We start from the raw sequence: 20370 nt of genomic DNA, 5'->3' as shown, positions 1-20370 counted from the left end.
GTCCTGAAAGTTACATTCGACTGTTAGTGCGTAGTCATGGGTCTTATTTGCTTTTTTAGGGAACAGTGTCATCTTGTGGTTTCAGACTTAACTACAGCAGGGGCTGTAGACCTTTTTCCGGGAAAATTTCTTTGAAAAAAAACTTTGGGACGTAAATGTGCCTCAAGCTAAAAAAAAAAAAAAAAAAAAAAAAAACTACATATTGTATGAAACTCAGTTTTAAAGTCGTAACTACATAAGTTACATGGATACTCACAAAAAAGAAACTCAGGGTTTTTTTTTTTTTTTTTTTTATATATACTTCTTTTTAGTTCATGACTGTAATTGCCATCTGATACTGTACATGGGCCATTCTACAGAATTGGTGCAAACTGCTGTCCCACAACCAAAACACACACACACACTTAAGGCATTTAAGTATTAGATCTTCACTAAGATCCTTTTATATTTATTAAAACCCACAATAACATTTTAAATATCACTAAGCTTAATAAATGTAAAATCATCATTTAGTGGGTAATTTCAATTTGGAGGTAGCTAACCCTAACCCCTATATTTCAACATTTTTAAAATAATATCTAATAAAATATATTATATATATTTTATATAATTTAAAATAAAAATAAGTAAAAATATATATATATATTTGTTTTATATTTTCTTTGGAAATTTTGTGTTCAAAAAAAAAAAAATTGTGTTCTGCATTTTCAAGTCACTACCGAAACAGTGTATGTTTTAGTCCACTGGCTGAGACTGATTTTAACTACACCCCTACATTTATGATCAGGAAATATTTATATGTCGCTCTCTCATAGTTATAAGGTGTAAGTGTCACGGTATAGTCGTCATGTGCAAGGGATGATGCAGGAGAAGAGCGGAGATCCAACTAAGTGCAGTTTATTTAAATGATCCAAAGAGTACATAAAGCGAACACAGGGAAAACAGCAGGGAACCAGCAACAATGACGAACATGAACGGAATGACAATGTCATCACCGACAAGGAACCTAGGGGACAACCAACCTTAAATACACAGACAAACCAATGAAAACAAGACAGGAGTGAATGACGTAACTAATGAGAACAGGAAACAGGAAGACCAAATATGGGTAACACAGGGAAAACAAAACCAAACAGTCCAAAAGGCACACACACAGGTCTGACAGTAAGTAGATAGGTCCCATCATTTTGAGGTAAATGTTTTTTTTAAAAGTCTGAAAATGTGTCATTTTAAGGATTGTCACTAGCAAACACCTTTTTTTCTGTAATTAAACACTTTTTTGGGTGATATTCCATAGTATTTAGTTTTTATATGTGTATAGCTGTTCAGAACTGTGTAGCTAACCATGTGCTGATTAGCATATTTGAACTAGGTTCAAAAGTATCTAAAACTGTCACTACCAACCGAAATATGCCATCATTGTTCGGTAGTGACAAAAGGGAACACATAATCTTTTATTTGTGAGAAATAAACAACATTTTCATACAGTTATGCATTGTATTTTATTTTAGTAGTGTTTTAGTATGTGATATGGTCGCTACCAAAACATTACTGTCACTACTGAAAATGTGCAGTCACAACCAAAAAATAGAATGTTTTGTCAAAAATAAAGTCTATGAGTATGAGTTATCAACCAAGATGTTATGATAGTGTATGGTTCAGTGTATATTCAAACTAATGATTCCTTAAGTTTGAAATCAGTATGATCAACTTTTTGCCTTTTACAAAGTAAAAATTGAATCCAAAATACAACAAATCTCATAAATTGCATTTTAACATTGTTAAAATTGTAATTGTTATTGATTTACCTCTGAAAACATTTTAATAAAATGACAAAATACATACTTACAAGGCAGATGTAAGCAAAATCTTAATAGATCAATGTCACCCCTCTTATTAAATTATATATTACTGTGTTTTGGTAGTGATAAATTTAGGGAGAGGACAAATATTCCAAAACTTTCTGGAAATACAATATGAGAATTAACTACGCCGTTACTAGAAATGTGTATCTTGGATATTCAGTTTGCATACATACACAAATGTGTGGAAAAAAGACACATTTTTTCAAGATGTTTCCAACTCTGACTTTGCACCAATTCTGCAGAATGACCCAAATATCCACAAATCCATAAATTTTCAGTTATAGATGTTACATAACAAGAGCATTTCATTTAATGTGCAAATAAAAGTGACTAGCAATTAAATTAGCAGAAAAACTGTATTTCAAAAAGAAGCTCCGTCCTCTTCTGTGACAAATAATTATTGTGTAATGTAGGAATATGTTGCTACGATACTTAGATGTAATTTCTCATTACATTTTATAGAGATTTTTTCATTTTTTCTATCACATAAATATATTTCTTCATTGTGTCACATTGCATTTTACAGACAGCTAGTCACAGTTCAGTGCTTTTTGAAAATGTTTTTTGTTTATTGTTAATACAGTAGAGATTTCACTTATGAAAGAAATCTGAAATCTGAAGAAAAAAAAGAATGAAAGCTAGCTTGGTCACAAATGAATGGAAAAATAGGATAGAAGAAACAACAGCAACAATAGCATGCTCTGCACTCAATTTAGCATGCAGTGACCATTCCCTCTATCTCTCCTGAGCAAATGAGAAGTGGATGTTCTATTGTCCCCTCGGACCATTATGCATTTTTTTTTTTCACTTGCCCTCATGTCATTAAATGCCCCTGGAAATAACTATTCATTATAACTGCTCTCTCACCAATGAATTCAATGATTTCTTTCTTTCTGCACTGTGTTTCATTAAACCATCGTTCTGACCCTGACCAGATCCACTTGACCACTCACCACGTTTAAATTATGGAGAAAAGAAACAAATCCTTTGTATCTGACTGAACTATTATTAAACCTAGAACATTTAATGATGTTGCATATATCATTTTTATATATTTATCTATAATTATTCACTACAAAAATCAGTTTTCTCTATTATTATTATTATTATTATTATTATTATTATTATTATTATTATTAGAAGAGTTATTTAATTTAATATTAGCACAATAAGAAATAAAAAAATAGCATATAAAAAGTATTTGATGTAAAGCATACAAAAATTAAATACCTGCACCTGTTTGTATTCATTTTTATTCACTTTTTTGTTTTATAAATGTATTCATATTTCATATATATTAAACATATTTAGTAATTTAATTGTTTTTTGTTTGTTTATGTATTGCATTATTTTTTACTGCATTTAGAAATCATGCATTACACATAATTTATTATTATAAAGAATATTATTATACATAATAATTAATAATCACAGTGTTTAGTAGCGTTGCATTTTGTTGTTGCAACCACATTGTCACTAGGTGGCATCAGCTACCCTTTGAAATAAGATCGTGATAAGGCGCTCATGATCAGTGTAGCCAAAATAATTATTATTAAAAATAGATGGATTTTCACATTTGTTCTAGAATTGAATTAATGTGCAGTGTCAATGAATGTAGTTAATCATGCACAAATGCAATGACAGAATTACAGCATCTGTCGATTTTAATACTCACAAGTAGCACTTAATGATATGGGCAGGTCAGCCATATGCATCAGTAATAATTACACTTACATTTTCAGTAATAAGTGCACTTTCGTTTTTCTGCATTAGTGGCTGCCTATGGAACCTGCAGTTTGAGACAAGCCTCCTGATTTATTCACCATTCTGATAATGCAGCCTCACATCAGTGGAAGCAGATGGCCAATCAAGTGAGAGAGTCTAAAATTAATTCACATATGCATGCTTGCACATATGCAGTGCCAAGCTGACTATATGAACACTGTCACTGAACTACTGCTTTACACTAATTTGAATTTGCATTAAGGGCCTGAATTATTAGTTGGAGTCTCCATTTCTCATGAATTGCACATATTGTTACTTATTCTTCTCCTTTATTGCTTTCTCTCACTTCTCTCCTAAACATGGGTTATGAGCTATTCAATGGGATGGAATATGATGTGTGAACATTACAGTTATATATATATATATATATATATATATATATAACTAGCAATAAATTACCAATTTTCAACTTTCCAAAGTCAACATTCCAGTTAAAGTAATCATACAAATGATGTATAAGTTAACCTGATTGCTAGTGTAGTAGAGGAAATCTGAATGTTTGTCTTCCACTACAGCTTTGCAATAAAATTACAATATGGTGTTTTAGTAGATCGAGCTAATTTATTTGATAAAACTATTATATAATGATAGATTTTTTTTGTTTAAAAATCATAAAACAGACTTCACTGCTCTTGATGGTAAAGTGGGAATTTGTGTCATAAATAATTCTAAGGTGGAACACGATAGCAACAAAATATATTTTGTAATAATTTTAATCTATCTATCTATCTATCTATCTATCTATCTATCTATCTATCTATCTATCTATCTATCATCTATCAATCTATCTATTTGTCTATCTTTGAATAGAATTCATTTTGTTTTTGTGTATCTGTTTTATATATTTTATTGTCTTTCTATTCTATTATGTATGTATTTATTTATTTATTTATATTTATTTATTTAATACTTTATTATGTCTTTCTATTTACTGTATTTATTCATTTTCTATCTGTCTATCTATCATCTATCTATCTATCTATCTATCTATCATCATTTAATGAAATTTATTTTTTGTGTATTTGTTTTTATTTATTTATTTCAATTTATTTATATATTTATTATGTCTTTCTATTTAATGTATTTATTTATTTTTTCTATCTATCTATCTATCTATCTATCTATCTATCTATCTATCTATCTATCTATCTATCTATCTATCTATCTGTCTATCTATCATCTATCTAGCTATCATTTGATAAAATTTATTTTGTTTTTGTGTATTTTTAATATATTTAGTTAGGTCTTGTAACTCATCTCAAACTTCATAGTAGATAAATATAAAACATAGTAGATAAATATAAAATTATAAAATTATAAGATATTTTTTTTTTATTTTTGTGTATTTTAAGTTTTCATTCCTGTGGTCTGCAGACTTATTTCAAATGCATCTATTTATTAAATTATAGAATTATTATTATATATATATATATATATATATATATATATACATATATGAATTTTATATATCATAATTTATATATATTTATATATACAGTCATGTGAAAAAGTTAGGACACCCTTTTGAATTCCATGGTTTTCCGTATCAGGACATCATTTAAAAAAAAAAGGTCTTTGGCTGGTCTTAAAATTTTGAAAATAAAACCTCAGATGAACAACAAAACATGACAAATTGCACTGTGTCATTATTTACTGAACAAAACTGGAAAAGCTGGAAAAGCCATGTGTGACAAAGTTAGGACACCCTTACTGTTTACATTGGAATTAAGAGGGTAAATAACAGTCAAGCACTGCTAATCAAATACCTTTGATTAACTGATCATCAGCAAGTCTGAGCGCATCTATAAAAGCATAAGCTTTGGCAGTTTGCTGGTCTGGAGCCTTCAGGTGTGTGTTAACACAATGCCAAGGAGGTAAGACATCAGCAATCATCTTAGAAAAGCAATTGTTGCTGCCATCAATCTGAGAAGAGTAATAGGGCCATTTCCAAACAATTTGAAGTTTATTCACAAGTGGAAGACATTGAAAACAGACACCTCTCCTTCCAGGAGTGGACGTCCCAAAAAATTCACCCCAAGATCAGACCGTGTAAAGCTCAGAGAAATGGCAGACAACCCAAGAACTACACCTCAGACTCTACAGGCCTCAGTTAACACGTTAAATGATAAAGTTCATGACAATACCATTAATACAAATATGGGACAAAAATGTGGGCATGTTTGGAAGGCTTGGCAGAAGAAAGTCACACAGAAAATGAATGCTTCAAGTTATTGCTGCTAAAAGTGGATCTACAAGCAATTGACTCATAGGGTGTCCTAAGTTTGTCACACATGGCCTTTCCCTCTTGGCTGTATTTTTCTTAAATAAATAATGACACTGTGTGATATGTCATGTGATGATGTTTATCTGAGGATTTATTTTCCAAATTTTAAGACCTGCCAAGGGCCAGATATTTTTTTTATTATGTCCTGATACAGAAAACCATGAAATTCAATAGGGTGTCCTAACTTTTTCACATGACTGTATATATATAATTATGATATATAAAATTCAGTTTTATGTGACATTAAAATGTAAATATCCCCTAAATTTCCTACTAAAATCATTTAGTGAAATTCAAGTAATTATGTGTGGTTCATGAAAGACACTTTAGCAACCACAGTACAGTCCAGCAGAGAAAGAAAAGCAATTACATAGAAAGACAAGAACAGGACAAGGCAGTTAATCCAAAGAATTTATTGTTTTGTTGTTATCATAGAAATAAACTCAGCTGCTGTCAACAGCAAGGTCAGCGGCACTGCTCCAAGCACAAACCATCAGAACTCACTGTGTCAAATTAGAATTGCAGCAAATAAGCAAGTGTAAAAATTAGGCCATGGATTTGTGCGTGCCATTTCACTTGGACCATATTACAGTGGAGCTCAGCTGGTATTGATAATCCACAGTGTCTTTAGATTGTAATCCCTTGTTGGAATTAAGGACACTGGAAAGGATTTTTACACAGGAATAAGACCAAAAATGATCTTATGTCATTACTAGATCTAATATTGTAGCTGTTCATTTGGGCGATGTCCATTCAGTCGGTCTCACCAGGGTTCAACAACAAAAGGAGCTTAGACGTCTCCTTTTTTTCTGTTTAAATCACATGCATAGTGGAGCAATAGTAAGGGGTCATGTGAAGATTGAATATGGAACATTAATCTCTAATCTTAATGTTACTTTCGCAATATTAGCAAAACACTTTAAAATAATTGTTTTGTTTATCACTGATTATCTGGATTTTGTATTTTTAATAAAACAAAGCATCTTATTACATGCTAATGTTGATCCTAAATACAGACAAAACAATTGTTTGTTGAGAATTTATGAGGAGTGAAAAGACAGACAATTTAATAATAAATAATAAAGCAAAAACAATAAAATAATATCTACAGTGCAAAAACAGTCATGAGACAGAGAAAGTGCGTCTTTTTTTGTCTCACACACACACAAATAACAGTACCTTTAGAGCTTTTTAGTAAAAGGATAGCATTGTGGCTCCTTTGTCCTTGAGAAAACATGGAGAGGAGAAAAGATGAAAGGGTTGGCAATAACATTTCAATTACTGCTTGGCAAAGAACATGGCAACAGTCCATCACAGGTGCACTTTTCATGATCTAAATGAAAAGCAGAGCTCGGAAGAACAAGACTCAGCAGACAAAGATAAAGTTTTTGTGTTAACTCTGTGTCTTGTTATCGACTGTACTGAAAATGACCTCCAAGCACTTTAGGATTAATAATATATAATACTGCAGTGCCCCCTTTTTTTTTTTTTTTTTTTTGCTAGACTGATGTTTTTATATACATTTCTTCAAGTGTTACCCTGTTTGCATGATCTCCTTGAGATACAAAATGTTTTTAAAGATTAATGACAGTAAACTGTGAGTCACTTGGTTTGCCTCACACATTGCCACTTTCACTGCAGCTGTTGTTGTTATTGCTTTAGACAACAGAGTCCAAATACAGTCTGGAATTTGGAAAGAGGGCGTCATTGTTGTGGCACGTTGCTCTGGATACTTTACCTGCGGTTGCCAATTTGGTAGGCAGTCTGAAAATTCAGTGGTTGGTGTTCATGCATCTCTTCCTCTGTCATTCATCCAAATCATTCTGTACATAACCTTCATACTTGTTTCATATCTGACATGCTTCAAATGGTCAGAGAATTAGGAAGAGTGGCATTTTTATAGCTTATTCCAATGGATCTTTACTGGTCGGTCGCAACCCAAGAATGGGTTGCAGCAGGTCTGTTCTGGAAAAATGCAGTCTATCATAGTTAAAATAGCAACCAAAAAATATTTTTTTGTGTAGTGAATTATTGGCTGCTAGGAGCATGAAACTTTTATAACTTCAATGGATCTTTAAAAAACGAATTTGTCACTTCTCCTGTTCAGCCTATCCACCTTATTTTTCTTGTAAAAGTAGCCGCGACCATAGGTCTGGTTTCCGTGCCATTCGCTTACAGCTGCATAAAACTGCCCGTTTTGCCGCTTGATACTGCAAACAGGTGAGTCTTACCGTATTATTTTAACGTTTTATCTTAATTATGAACACACTGGTTTGTAGTGCAAGCAGTTTTACCGTTTAGTGAACTTTGTTGTTCTCCTCGTTTATTCGCTACTGCGGCTAATAAACCGGAAGTCTCGCACATTAAACAGCATTTTTGTATTGTAAACAATTTTGGTACTTTGTTGAAGTTCAATGTAAAATATAGGTCCTGAAGCAAAACCAGTTAAGAACCACCATTATTCTTTAGCCATAAAATAATTTAGCTTAACCATTAACATAGTGGAAAAGCCTGGTAATAGCTTTAGGGCCTTTTTTTGTTTTGATATATGTTAGAAACAGTGCAATTCAGCATCACAATTGCAATCTAACTGGAGGTTACCTCATTCAGGTCTAATGCTTTTGGCGTTCAGAGCAAGAAACTACTTACCCTAAGTGCACATCACATTATGAGGAACACACTGTTAAGTCACCTTGCAGACAGCATATCTTCAATGTAAGATGCTTTTAATTTGGACTTACATCAATTATTTACCTCTAGTCATCAGCATTATAGAGAATGCAGCCTTGTATATGTCATGATACAAAAGCATGGTGACACTAACAGACATAGTACAATCCATTTAGTGTTACTGGGTGGCCATAAATTATGTTGACATTGTCTAAAAGATTCCTTTTACTATTGCTCTTGGACATGCCATTAACTGCAGATAAACAAATGAAGGGCTTATATTGAGGATCTATTCTAATGCCTGTGTAAAAGTGTTGTTGATTATGACATGTGCAGACTTAATGCAAATTTATGCAAACTTAACCTAAACAGTCCACATGCAATTCTGTGCAAAACATGTAACCTACATATTGTAAACAGCACAATACATCTAGTGACTACAAACAGCTAAAAGGGAAAAAGAGGCCATGTGGTGTGTATTACAGGTACAGCCTGAATGGTGCTACAAACCAGTATGTTTATGATTATGATAGAAAATGTAAATAATATAATGACAAATACAAATTTGCAATATCAAGCAGCATAACAGAATACACAGTTAAATAACTGGAAGTGATCGACACTGAAAGCTGGCACATTCAAGGTAAAATTTGTGCTCTTACAATAAAAAATAAGCTATTAATTTATTATATTGAATGTGTCAAGTTTAATAGTCTGTTTTAATGACCAACGTTGGGGAAAGTTACTTTTAAAGTAATGCATTACAATATTAAGTTACTCCCTAAAAAAAGAAAACTAATTATGTTACTTAGTTACTTTTTATGGAAAGTAATGTGTTATGTTTCTTTTGCATTACTTTTTAAATCTGGGCAGGGCTTGCTTGTTTGTTTTTAATAAAAAAGTTATATTTTTTGCAAACATAAAAGTCCTTTAACTGAAGTAAAATGAATCAGCCTCAGGCTGAAGGAAAAGTACATTTATTTGTACAGTAGAACTCAGGAGAAGAAAGTTCAGCACAAATGTTAGTTCATGTAAAGCAGTTTGGTTGTTTGTATGGTTGAACTGGATCATTGAAGTTCAGCAGCAAAGACATTGGTTAATTATTTAATTTTGTTTCATTTAACATATTTCATTATTGCAAGTTTGCATTTCACAGTTTTTATTCATTCTGAGGAATACTGAATCTGTTTTTGTGCAAGTGAGATAAATAAATGCATGTTCACATTTAGTTTAGAATACAGTAGCCATCACATTTACACACAATGCACACAACGCCTCTGCACCTACTCCTGATTTCTCTCTAAATGGGGACAGGAGAGCAGTCAGTCAATAAATGGTTAAACAAAAAACTGGCGTTACTTATTTGAAAAGCAACTCTGATATTTTTTTTATAGATTAAAAAGATTAGATTAAAAAGTAATGCGTTACTTTACTAGTTACTTGATTATGTAACTCGCATTACTTGTAATTCATGAATACATCTAGTGACTAAAATAAAAATGTTTAACAGCTAGTCAAAAAAGCCAAATATAAAATTCTAATGTAGTGTTCTTTGTGTTACAGGTACAACCTTCACTAGGGTTGCCAGGTTTTCACAACAAAACCCACCCAATTGCTACCTAAAACTAGCCCAAAAGTAGCCCAGTTGTTTCGAGGTGGGTTGGGGGAGGGGTAAAAATTATGTTCCTGGGGTAAAATACATGTATTTTGGACTGGCATAAAGACGTTGGACGTTGGATATTCGCAAATTTAAGGACCGTCTCTAAAGTTACATACGACATTAGTATACACTTTTCTAACTACTTTTTCAATAATTTAAAGCTCAGTAGCATTTGAGTAAAATGACTTACAGTCACAAAAACAACTATAAAATGTTCATGTAGGTGTCAGCTATAATGCACGCCTTTTACATTTTTGATATTAATTAAAATATACTGTAAATCATATGTTAAAAATGCTATTTTTTTTATAACCGAATGGGCTCAAAAACAACATTTTCCATCATTTAAAGCTCAATAGCATTTGAGTAAAATGACTTACAGTCACAAAAACAAGGTGGGGCTCCCCTTTCAAAATTAGCATTCCGGGGGATAAATATTGCATTATTGAGTTCGCTTTATCCTGCCGACATGAGAAACAACCCAGCGGCAACAGTGTTAATGTAGCCCAATTCAACACTGGCAACACTGACCTTCACAATCAACTTTATTTTTCAACATGTAGGGAAGCTATTTGCTGTGAATGTGCGCGACTTCCGATTCATTACCCGCTATATGTAAATAACTAAGAATAACAAGTGCAGTAAACCGTAAAACAAATCAGTATAATGATTACGATAAAAATGTAAATAGCAGGCTATAATCACAAATACATATTTGCAGCATCAAGCGGCAACAGAATATACAGAATTAAAATAAGCAGCTGGCACATTCAAGTTACAAAATAAAAATAAGATAGCTAAAAAAATATAGTAATAACTGTTTCAAACTTTAATAGATTTTTTCAGTCTGTTTTTATTTATTAATTTATTTTAAGGCCTAAGGTATATGGTAACGAATAATAAGCCAATGAACTAATGAGGTTACATGGGATTGCTGTAGATCACTGTCTTCTGGGCGTTTTAAAAAATTAAACCTATTTTTTTTTTTTTTTACGTTTCATCATATATTAGTCACGTTTTCAAACGTCATACACGTCAAACTCAATGAGAACAAGTTGTAATGCCTATTTATAAATACCATTATTTCTGATGGGTAACGACCCTGTAATTTACACGACAATGTAAATAGCCATATAAACATCTGCAGTAAAACTGCTAAGCGCGGTTAAATAAACAGCAACAGTTTCTGCTGTCTGTAACATAGCGGTTTCTCATTCATCAATGGATCTATTTCCAGCCCTCAATTGCGTGGCAGTGATGATGTAATAGCGAGAGCGGAACGCGCACTATCCGCCGCAGCATCCGGGTCCCAAACGAACCCGTCCGCGCGGAGAAAGAGGTGTTCTGAGCGCGAGGCTCCGGTAACCCCCCCTCGGGAAAACAAAAAACCGGAGCCAGAAATGCCCCACCGCCCAGCTGCGGACTGCCTTAACGGGCTCATGTGATGCTTTTCATATGCTTATGATTTTTTTTTTTTTTATTTTCGTAATCGATTTCTGGCAGTTTTGACGTTAGTTCGCGTGCTAATTGGCTAGCTATCGATTGATGGGTGTTGTGGCTGTGAGCGCTGGTTTATAGTGTTTGCTATCCGGCCCAGCATACTGATATTAAGGCTCTTACCCGCGGCTTTGGCGCCTCGGTGTTTCTTCATCCAGCACAGACCACGAAGAAGCTGGGTAAGTCATATTATGTCACTCTGACGTACATTGAACACAGGAGTTAGCCTCTTAATGCTATCTGGGTGTGCAGCAGTTCGCATATGCTGATAAGGGCAGGGGCTTCATTAGTAAACACATCACAGTTTCTTTAACGTCGAATAGGTTTGTTCATTTTGCTGCGTTGGTTCTCAGGGGCTTTTAAAAGGAAGCTGAAATGTAAACAACAGTGGGTTTGTAGACAAACAAGTTTACTCCATTGACGTAATAACATAAACATTTATCTAAACAGTTTACTTGCTACTGGAAGGCTGCCGCACCTGTGGCTTATCGTATAAATCATCATCCCATATCTGTCATATGTGTGAATTTGTTGTTGTTTTGTCACTGCTGAGTGAATGAGAGTCACTTGTGTCATCACGCTGCACCTCTACTCACTTTGTTTTGTGGTTATGTTTGTGTCAGAGCAAAATAAGAAGAATGGGTGCGTTCTTAGACAAGCCAAAGATGGAGAAACACAATGCTCACGGGGAGGGGAACGGCCTGCGCTACGGACTCAGCAGCATGCAGGGCTGGCGTGTGGAGATGGAGGACGCGCACACGGCTGTGATAGGGCTGCCTTACAGCCTCGGCCTGTGGTCTTTTTTTGCTGTGTACGATGGGCACGCAGGCTCTCAGGTTGCCCGTTACTGCTGTGAGCATCTGCTGGAACACATCACCAGCAATCCGGACTTCAGGGGAGGCTCCTCAGGAGGTGGGGACTTAATTAACGCTGAGCCCTCCGTGGAGAGTGTGAAATGTGGGATCCGCACAGGCTTCCTGCAGATCGACGAGCACATGCGGGCCATGTCCGAACGCAAGCACGGAGCGGACCGCAGCGGTTCCACGGCGGTGGGCGTGATGATTTCCCCTCATCATTTTTATTTCATTAACTGCGGTGACTCCAGAGCCTTGCTGAGCCGCAAGGGTCGCGTTCACTTCTTCACCCAGGACCACAAGCCTAGTAACCCCTTGGAAAAGGAGAGAATCCAGAACGCAGGTGGTTCAGTTATGATCCAGAGGGTCAATGGCTCCCTCGCCGTCTCCCGCGCTCTCGGCGACTTCGACTATAAGTGCGTGCATGGGAAAGGCCCCACTGAACAGCTGGTGTCCCCGGAGCCAGAAGTGTATGAGATCGAACGCTCTGAGGCTGAGGATGAGTTTGTGGTGCTGGCCTGCGATGGCATTTGGGACGTCATGGCCAATGAAGAACTGTGTGATTTTGTGCGCTCGCGCTTGGAAGTGACAGAGGACCTGGAAAGAGTGTGTAATGAGATTGTGGACACCTGTTTGTACAAGGTAAGGGCAATTTGAGTTGGATGCTAATGGGTCATTTTTACCTGAATCTATTAAACTGATCAAAAATACATTAAAAATGCTGTTCGTACATAAGTGACTGAAATTCACAATTATGGGAGTCTTTTTAATTTCTGAATTTAAATTCATTTTGGAAGGAGGTATTATTTAAACAAATAAAATGGTCCCTGATATCAAAATAAATAAACAAGCCTCATTAAAAGAATAAGGTTATTTAAAAAAACAAAAAAACAACAGCAACAACAATATTGGCATAATTTTGTATTATCATTTCTCAGGGGGGAAAATCCTGCTTCACTGCTGATTAATATATGAAAAAATAAACTCATGTAGTGCAACTAACATGCAGAAGTATACAGAGGGGAAAAAACATCAAAAAGGAAACAATATCATAGGGAAGACTCCTGCAGACCTTCATGGCTTTGTGTCTTTAAAAATATCAGAAACATTGACCCGTCTAAGGCAAATATAGTTAACACTGTAAAGTGTCATGTGGTGTGACTCCAAAATTGTATTTTTTTTAATTATTCATAATATTTATAAAAATACTGTATACCTTGTAAAAATATATATCATGTATTATATAATATATAATACATTTTTTACAAAGTAAACTATATTTTTCACAAATATAATGAATTATTATAAAAAAGTTACAATAATTAAAAAAATATATATATATATATATATATATATATATATATATATATATATATATATATATATATATATATATATATAATTATATATATTTATATATATTTATATGTAAAATGTTATGTAATGTATATTTTTACATAGTAAACTCTCTCTCTCTATATATATATATTATAAATAATAAGAATATATATTTTTTATATATATAGATATATATATATATATATATATATATATATACATATATGCGTTTTTATAATTTATAATGATTCATAATATTTAAAAAAATATATTCATATATTACATAATAAATTATATAATTTTACAAGGATATACATATAATTCATAGTATTTGTAAAAATGTATACATATATTACATAATAAATTATATTTGCACAAAGTGTATACATTTTATATATATATATGTATATGTGTGTTTATAATTTGTAATAATTCATAATATTTGTAAAAACATATTCATATATATATTACATAATAAATAAATAAATAAATAAATAAATATGTGTGTGTGTGTGTGTCTAATATATGTGTATGTTAAAATAAATAAATCAATTTTACTTAAAATGTACCTTTACTTCTCTTATAAATACTTTATACTTAATGGTTATGACATTTTAGAAGTGGTTCTAACATTGTAACCTGTCATTAATCATTTTTTTCTGTGTTAATTTGTTTCTCAACAGGGTAGTCGAGATAACATGAGTGTGGTGCTGGTATGTTTTCCTGGCGCCCCAAAAATCAACCCAGAAGCCGTGAAGCGAGAGGCGGAGCTAGATAAGTACCTGCAGAACAGAGAGGGCGCAGCATGTAAAAAGGCGAATAAATAAAATGTATTACGAAGACGGAGAGAGCTATAGAAAGTGAGCATTTCTTACTTAATTAGGTGAGTTTGTTAGATGGCAGTTTACACTTGCCAATGAAGTATGCGTTACAGTTAACGTAAAGTTTCCAATTAACGAATCCCCATATTGGAGAGGAACGACTCACTGGTACTGTATTAGCACAGTTAGGACTATTCAGGATCAATTATAACCAGAGAGAAATACCACAGTGTGAATTTATTTGAGCATATATTGATAATTAGAGGCCTTTAATTATTTATTGCCAATATTGAAAAGCACTTACACGATGTAGAGGTAACCTGTAGCTTTACCAGAGGTTTTACTGTAGTGCATCTGAGAATCCTCCGCTCCAGTGCGTATTATTAGCTACTAAGTGATGGTGAGTAAGTGCAATTGTAGATTAGGAAAAAGGAATGATGAAAACCCAACATTTGGCTCTGCACTTTTTCATTAAACGCTGCTATACTTAAAGGCATCTTCTAATAATAAGAGAGAGACCAAATTTGAGATCTCAGAATACGATATGTTTATGTGTTCGAACAGATTTAATACAAAGTGTAGTTTTGCGTTCTGTTTGTGACCGTGCGTTCTTCAGATAGTTGTATTCATCCACTTGTACAAGCATGTGTTTAAGTCTGGCACTCGTTTCATTTGCATCTTTCTGAAAAGTCGTTCTAAATGAGAGTGAATGTCAGGCCTCCACTGCTGATTACCTGAAATTGTAGCTGACACTGCTGTACGTGGCCTGATGGTGCATTTTCGTGTCTACAGCAGTGCCCATGAGCATTTTAAATCTGCATGATTCCTGTTCTGTAATATGGAACATTGTTGCCTTAGTCCTAATTTACAGTGACTACCTTGATTAGAATCGATAGGTTAGCACTTGGTTTCCAACCCCAGCTGCTTGGAAGAGTAGAATTAAATCCAGTGGACACATGGTACTGAAAGCATGCACTGTACCGATAGCACGATAAGTTGTGTACACCTCTTGCATGTACGCTACATTAAGAAAAAACAGGGATAGACCTTATTTAGAGTTAAGTTGGTCTGACAGAAGTTTTATACTTTGTACAGTATACATTTGTAACCCCCTGAGGAACAGCTTCCGTGTGAACTGAACACAGTATTTGAAAGATTGTGTCGATGTTTTACAATCCTCTCCGAGTTGTTTACTACTTGTTGCCTCAAACTAACACTTTGTCAATCCTCTGGTTTGTCTATAGAACTATTAAGACAAAGTCATTTATTTAGGAAATTCTTGGTGCATAGAATGGGATTCAGCCTGTCAGCATTTTTTGAGATGTAAATCCTTGTTGGTACAATGATTAGTCATTTATAGGACAATGGTACACTGTTTTTGTGTCTGTAAAACCCAAGATTTGGCTTTGTTTTGTCCTTCTGTACCTAAGATTTTGGAAGCGCCTCATTGAATTTTCAGTTTTTGAGCCCTTTGGATGTGTCCAAACATGGCGTGACTTAACAAAATTTTAGCGACAAGCAATTTGTCTAATGTTTAATCGATAGTTCACTGAAAAATGAAAATCATTTACTCAGTCTCATGTTTTTTTTCAAACTAATTGAAAACTTTGGTTCCCCTTAACTTTCATAACATGAATACAATCAGAGTTATATAAAAAAAAATGACCTGGCTATTCCAAGATTTATAATGGCAGTGAATGGGTGTTGATATTTTGAAATCCAGTAAAGTGCATTCAGTTCATCATAAAAAGTACTCCACATGGCTGAGGGGGGTTAATCAAGGCCTTCTGAAGTGAATTGATGTATTTGTGTAAAACAAAAATATCCATATTTAAAACTTCATAAACAGTAATTTATAGCTTCCGCTAATTGGCGTATACAAGTTCATAAGGGAGTGGTATTTTAAAAGATGGTGTAGGTGTAGCGTAAGCGCTGGTGAAAAGTGACGAACATGAAAACATAGTGGAGTGAGCAGAACAAAATACCAGGATTCGTACAAGGTGCTTACAATGGTTGAAGTACTTGAATGTGACTTTGAAATTTAAGGCCTGGAAAACACTTGAAAAAAGCAATATTCCTGAAGAAGTACTTAAAGTGCTTGAATTGTTAAAAGATAGTGTATCTAAGACATAAGTGTTTAATTTTTTTCAATAATCAATTAATGTTAACAGACACACCAAATCAGTTCAGTCTTTTACGCTGGTAACTGCTCAGACTGATTCAAACTGATGACTCCATCATGCATTTAAAGCGATTCAAAAACCAGATCATATTGAAAGCCATTTTGAGTCAAATTTAATCATCGCTTGTAACGATTTTAAAAAGTAGAAATGGGTGAAACTGAGCTTTTCGAAACTCCTAAACAGTTAATTGTGTCACAAAATGATTCACTCTTTCGAAGTGCTCCAATCAGATTGTGTATCACGAATCATTTGATTCAGATTGAAATGGGTTTATGAATCATTTTGCGAAATTAATGATTCAAATCAAATGATTTGCGATGCACTATTCAGATCAGGATTTCTGAACCATTTTGTGAATCTTTTTTTCTGAATCCATTTCCATTGACCCATTTCGTGAATCTTTTTTGTTTCTGCCATTAAGGCAGTACTGTTCTCTAAAATACAGATCCCTTAAGAAAATTAACAGTGGTTTTAGTATAGTGAAAGTGTTGTATATTTAATAATACTTTAGTAGTAGTACTTGCATGTGATTCACTGTATTTTTGCCTTTTTTTAATTTTAGTTAGTTTTTAATTTGATATTGAAGACATCATAAGTGAGATCTCTTATAGAGTCCTTGAAAATCAATAAAGTAGTGCTTGAAAAGTCTTTGAAAGCCCTAGAATTTCATTTTAAAGTATCTGTATGAAACCTGGAAGTACTAAACGAGGATTTATAAAGAAAAATATTAGAGGATTTCAACATAAGCCACAAGGAGACAAATTTTTTTCTTTGCTGTAAATACAACTTCTTGTGAGACTAGCATATTCTCACCGCTGGGACGCCACTCTCTCGCAAACACACATACGACAAGAGATAAGCTAGAGATTACGGTTTATAAAATTTTAAATAGGCGGATCGATTCACTTCAGAAGGCCTTTATTAACCCTCGGAGCCCTGTGGAGTACTTTTTATGATGGACAGATGGACTTTATTGGACTTCAAAATCTCAACACCCATTCACTGCCGTTATAATGCTCGGAAGAGCCAGAACATTTTTTAAATACAACTCCGATTTGTCTGGAAGAAGAACGTCAAACACCTAGGATGGCTTGAGGGTGAGTAAATTATGGGGTAATTTTCATTTTTGGGTGAACTATCCCTTTAAATATAGGAAATTTTCTGTTGTGGATAGGTCTACCAGTGCACCACAAGAGGAAAAGAAACTTTTTTTTTTTTTTTTTTTTTTTATCAAGTCGCGCCTTGTTACGGAAACTAATTTTTTTTGCCTACGTTAGTAAAGCATGGTTCCTTTTCTTTAGCAAAATTTTCCCTTTTAACCAAAAGATCCCACACATTCTTTGCTATTTTAGCTTTAAGATATGTTTAACTGAATGAAAAACATAGTGTGCCTGCTCTAAGAGAGAACTCTCAAGATTAAAATGATTGTAGGTCATTCCTGTATCAGTATATCAGTTTCATTTTGCTTTGGTGTGCTGTCGTATCTCCTCACTGTTTGACATAGCTTGATAATCCACAGTTTATTAAATCAGCCTTAATTATTTTCTTCCATAATAGCACATCTGAGATCTGTAAGCTTTGATGATTTGTATACCTACAAAGAGTGACTAGGTTTTTCTGGAAGAGCCTTTAATTGTGCCTAAGAGTGAGTCTATGGCCAGTTGTAGCATTCAGATGAGTCTTTTAAGATGACGTTATTCGTTTTGTAACATTACTCAAGCTTAATTTCAGCTTGTGCATTTGGTAGCACATTTGGCCCCTTACAGAAAGTGCCATGCGAGTGATTTTAAACCATTCACCTGAGATTATCGCTGCACAAAGCACAACCCAAACCCCCATCGAGTCAAACATGGGGTGAAAATATTGCCTTACTGAAAAACAAAGCAGGCATTAAATGGGCCATAAGGTATTGTAGGAGATTGCCTTGATTTCTAACACTGTAGCACCATCAAATTGAGGGAAAAGTCTGTACTTCAGTTTTAAGTTCATTGGATTTCGAGTGAAGCAGCCGACTGCGAATAAAATAGGCTTTTGTAACACATTGGATAATTTCAAAATGTATCTTCTGGAGTATTAATCAAAAGGGCGAAAAGCCCATTTAATGTCATATACTCGCGCTGTGTTGTGCTGTTGGTCCCTGTGTGTCACTTCTGTCTTTACCTCTCAGGTCCAAACTGACAAGCAACAGAGGACACTATTTATTTGAATTATTTATTGTCTTGATAGTATTTTACCTCTTTTGAATGAAACTGTCCATGCATTCCATTTTCTTTAGCCAAATAAGCACTACTAATGCAATGAAAAGCTTCTATTCTTTTCTCCTTGTATTTATGGTTATACACATCCATGTCATGACTAGTCCATGTGAACCGAAAGCTATGTTAAAATGGATCATGTCTTGGGTTCCTCTACACAAAGTAGTTTCTTCACATGCTATTCATGCTTTTCACTATTCTGTCAGAGTAGATCGGTCCAAGGTTAACGGTGTGTAAGGGTTACAATCTATGATCGGTCCTTTCTTAACCCAGCAGACTGTTTGTGTCTGTGTTTGTTCAATTTTACCTCTCAGAAGGTAACAGTTTTATAAAGCTCATTTTGAAAGATTTTTCAACTACAATTTCATAGAAAAGTATTTCAATATTAGAGGGTGAGCACCCAATATTTTCTTTCTTTAGTTTTTATTTTTGTACATTAGCACCCGGGTATTAGCAATGTAGACAAACTGTGATCTTGTCATTCTTGGCTGTCAAAGATGATTCAAATAAAATTATTTACGGAAACCCTGAATTTGTGAGTTTTTATTTTATTTGTTATTTTTCAGATAAAGATGTTATTCATTTAAATTGAAAATGAATGTATGATAAACAGATTTAAAAAAAAAATCTCTGAAATTACATTTTTAAAAATGGCAGCTGGTTGCAAGAACTTTCCCATAAAGGATGTAGTAGCAATATTTTAAGTTTTACAGGTTAAACTTAAATTTACAGTAAAAAATTAACTGAAACAGTATAAATATATATATGATTACCTATTATAATATACTAGCAGCCACCTTAACAACACAGCTTTTCCACAAGTTGAGCTAAATACTAAGAAAAGGTGGACAGTATCATACGCAAACAACACAAAACACCATCATGGTAACACACGTGAGCCTCAAATACTGCAATAAACATTATTTTAACAACATAAGATGTAACAAAACACTGATGTACATAGTTTATGTGAAATTACATTAAATGTCTCATTAGATCTATTACAGTTTTTCACTATATAGGATGGAACTTACCATTAACCGGTTAACAGGTTTTTAATCTAATGTTATTTACTTGTTTTTAGTCTTTTACCATTAAAATTACGATCATTTTTTTTAAAGACCAACTGAATGAAAAACATGCTTTATTTTTGGCATA

The 20370-nt window shown here is 33.7% G+C and overlaps 1 protein-coding gene across 1 annotated transcript; it reads left to right on the top strand.

The window, feature by feature from the left end:
• Window positions 1-11557: 11557 nt before the first annotated feature.
• Window positions 11558-18994, top strand: ppm1ab (protein phosphatase, Mg2+/Mn2+ dependent, 1Ab). The gene is made up of 3 exons (XM_051138945.1): window positions 11558-11940; window positions 12385-13257; window positions 14637-18994. The coding sequence occupies exons 2-3, from the start codon at window positions 12400-12402 to the stop codon at window positions 14778-14780; spliced, it is 1002 nt and encodes a 333-aa protein (XP_050994902.1). The 5' UTR covers window positions 11558-11940; window positions 12385-12399; the 3' UTR covers window positions 14781-18994.
• The last annotated feature ends 1376 nt before the right edge of the window (window positions 18995-20370 follow it).

Source organism: Labeo rohita, chromosome 20 (genome assembly GCF_022985175.1).
Source record: "Labeo rohita strain BAU-BD-2019 chromosome 20, IGBB_LRoh.1.0, whole genome shotgun sequence".
Classification (NCBI taxonomy): Eukaryota; Metazoa; Chordata; class Actinopteri; order Cypriniformes; family Cyprinidae; genus Labeo; species Labeo rohita.
The sequence above is the reverse complement of the archived record's forward strand: the minus strand, read 5'-3'. Positions and strand labels throughout refer to the sequence as shown.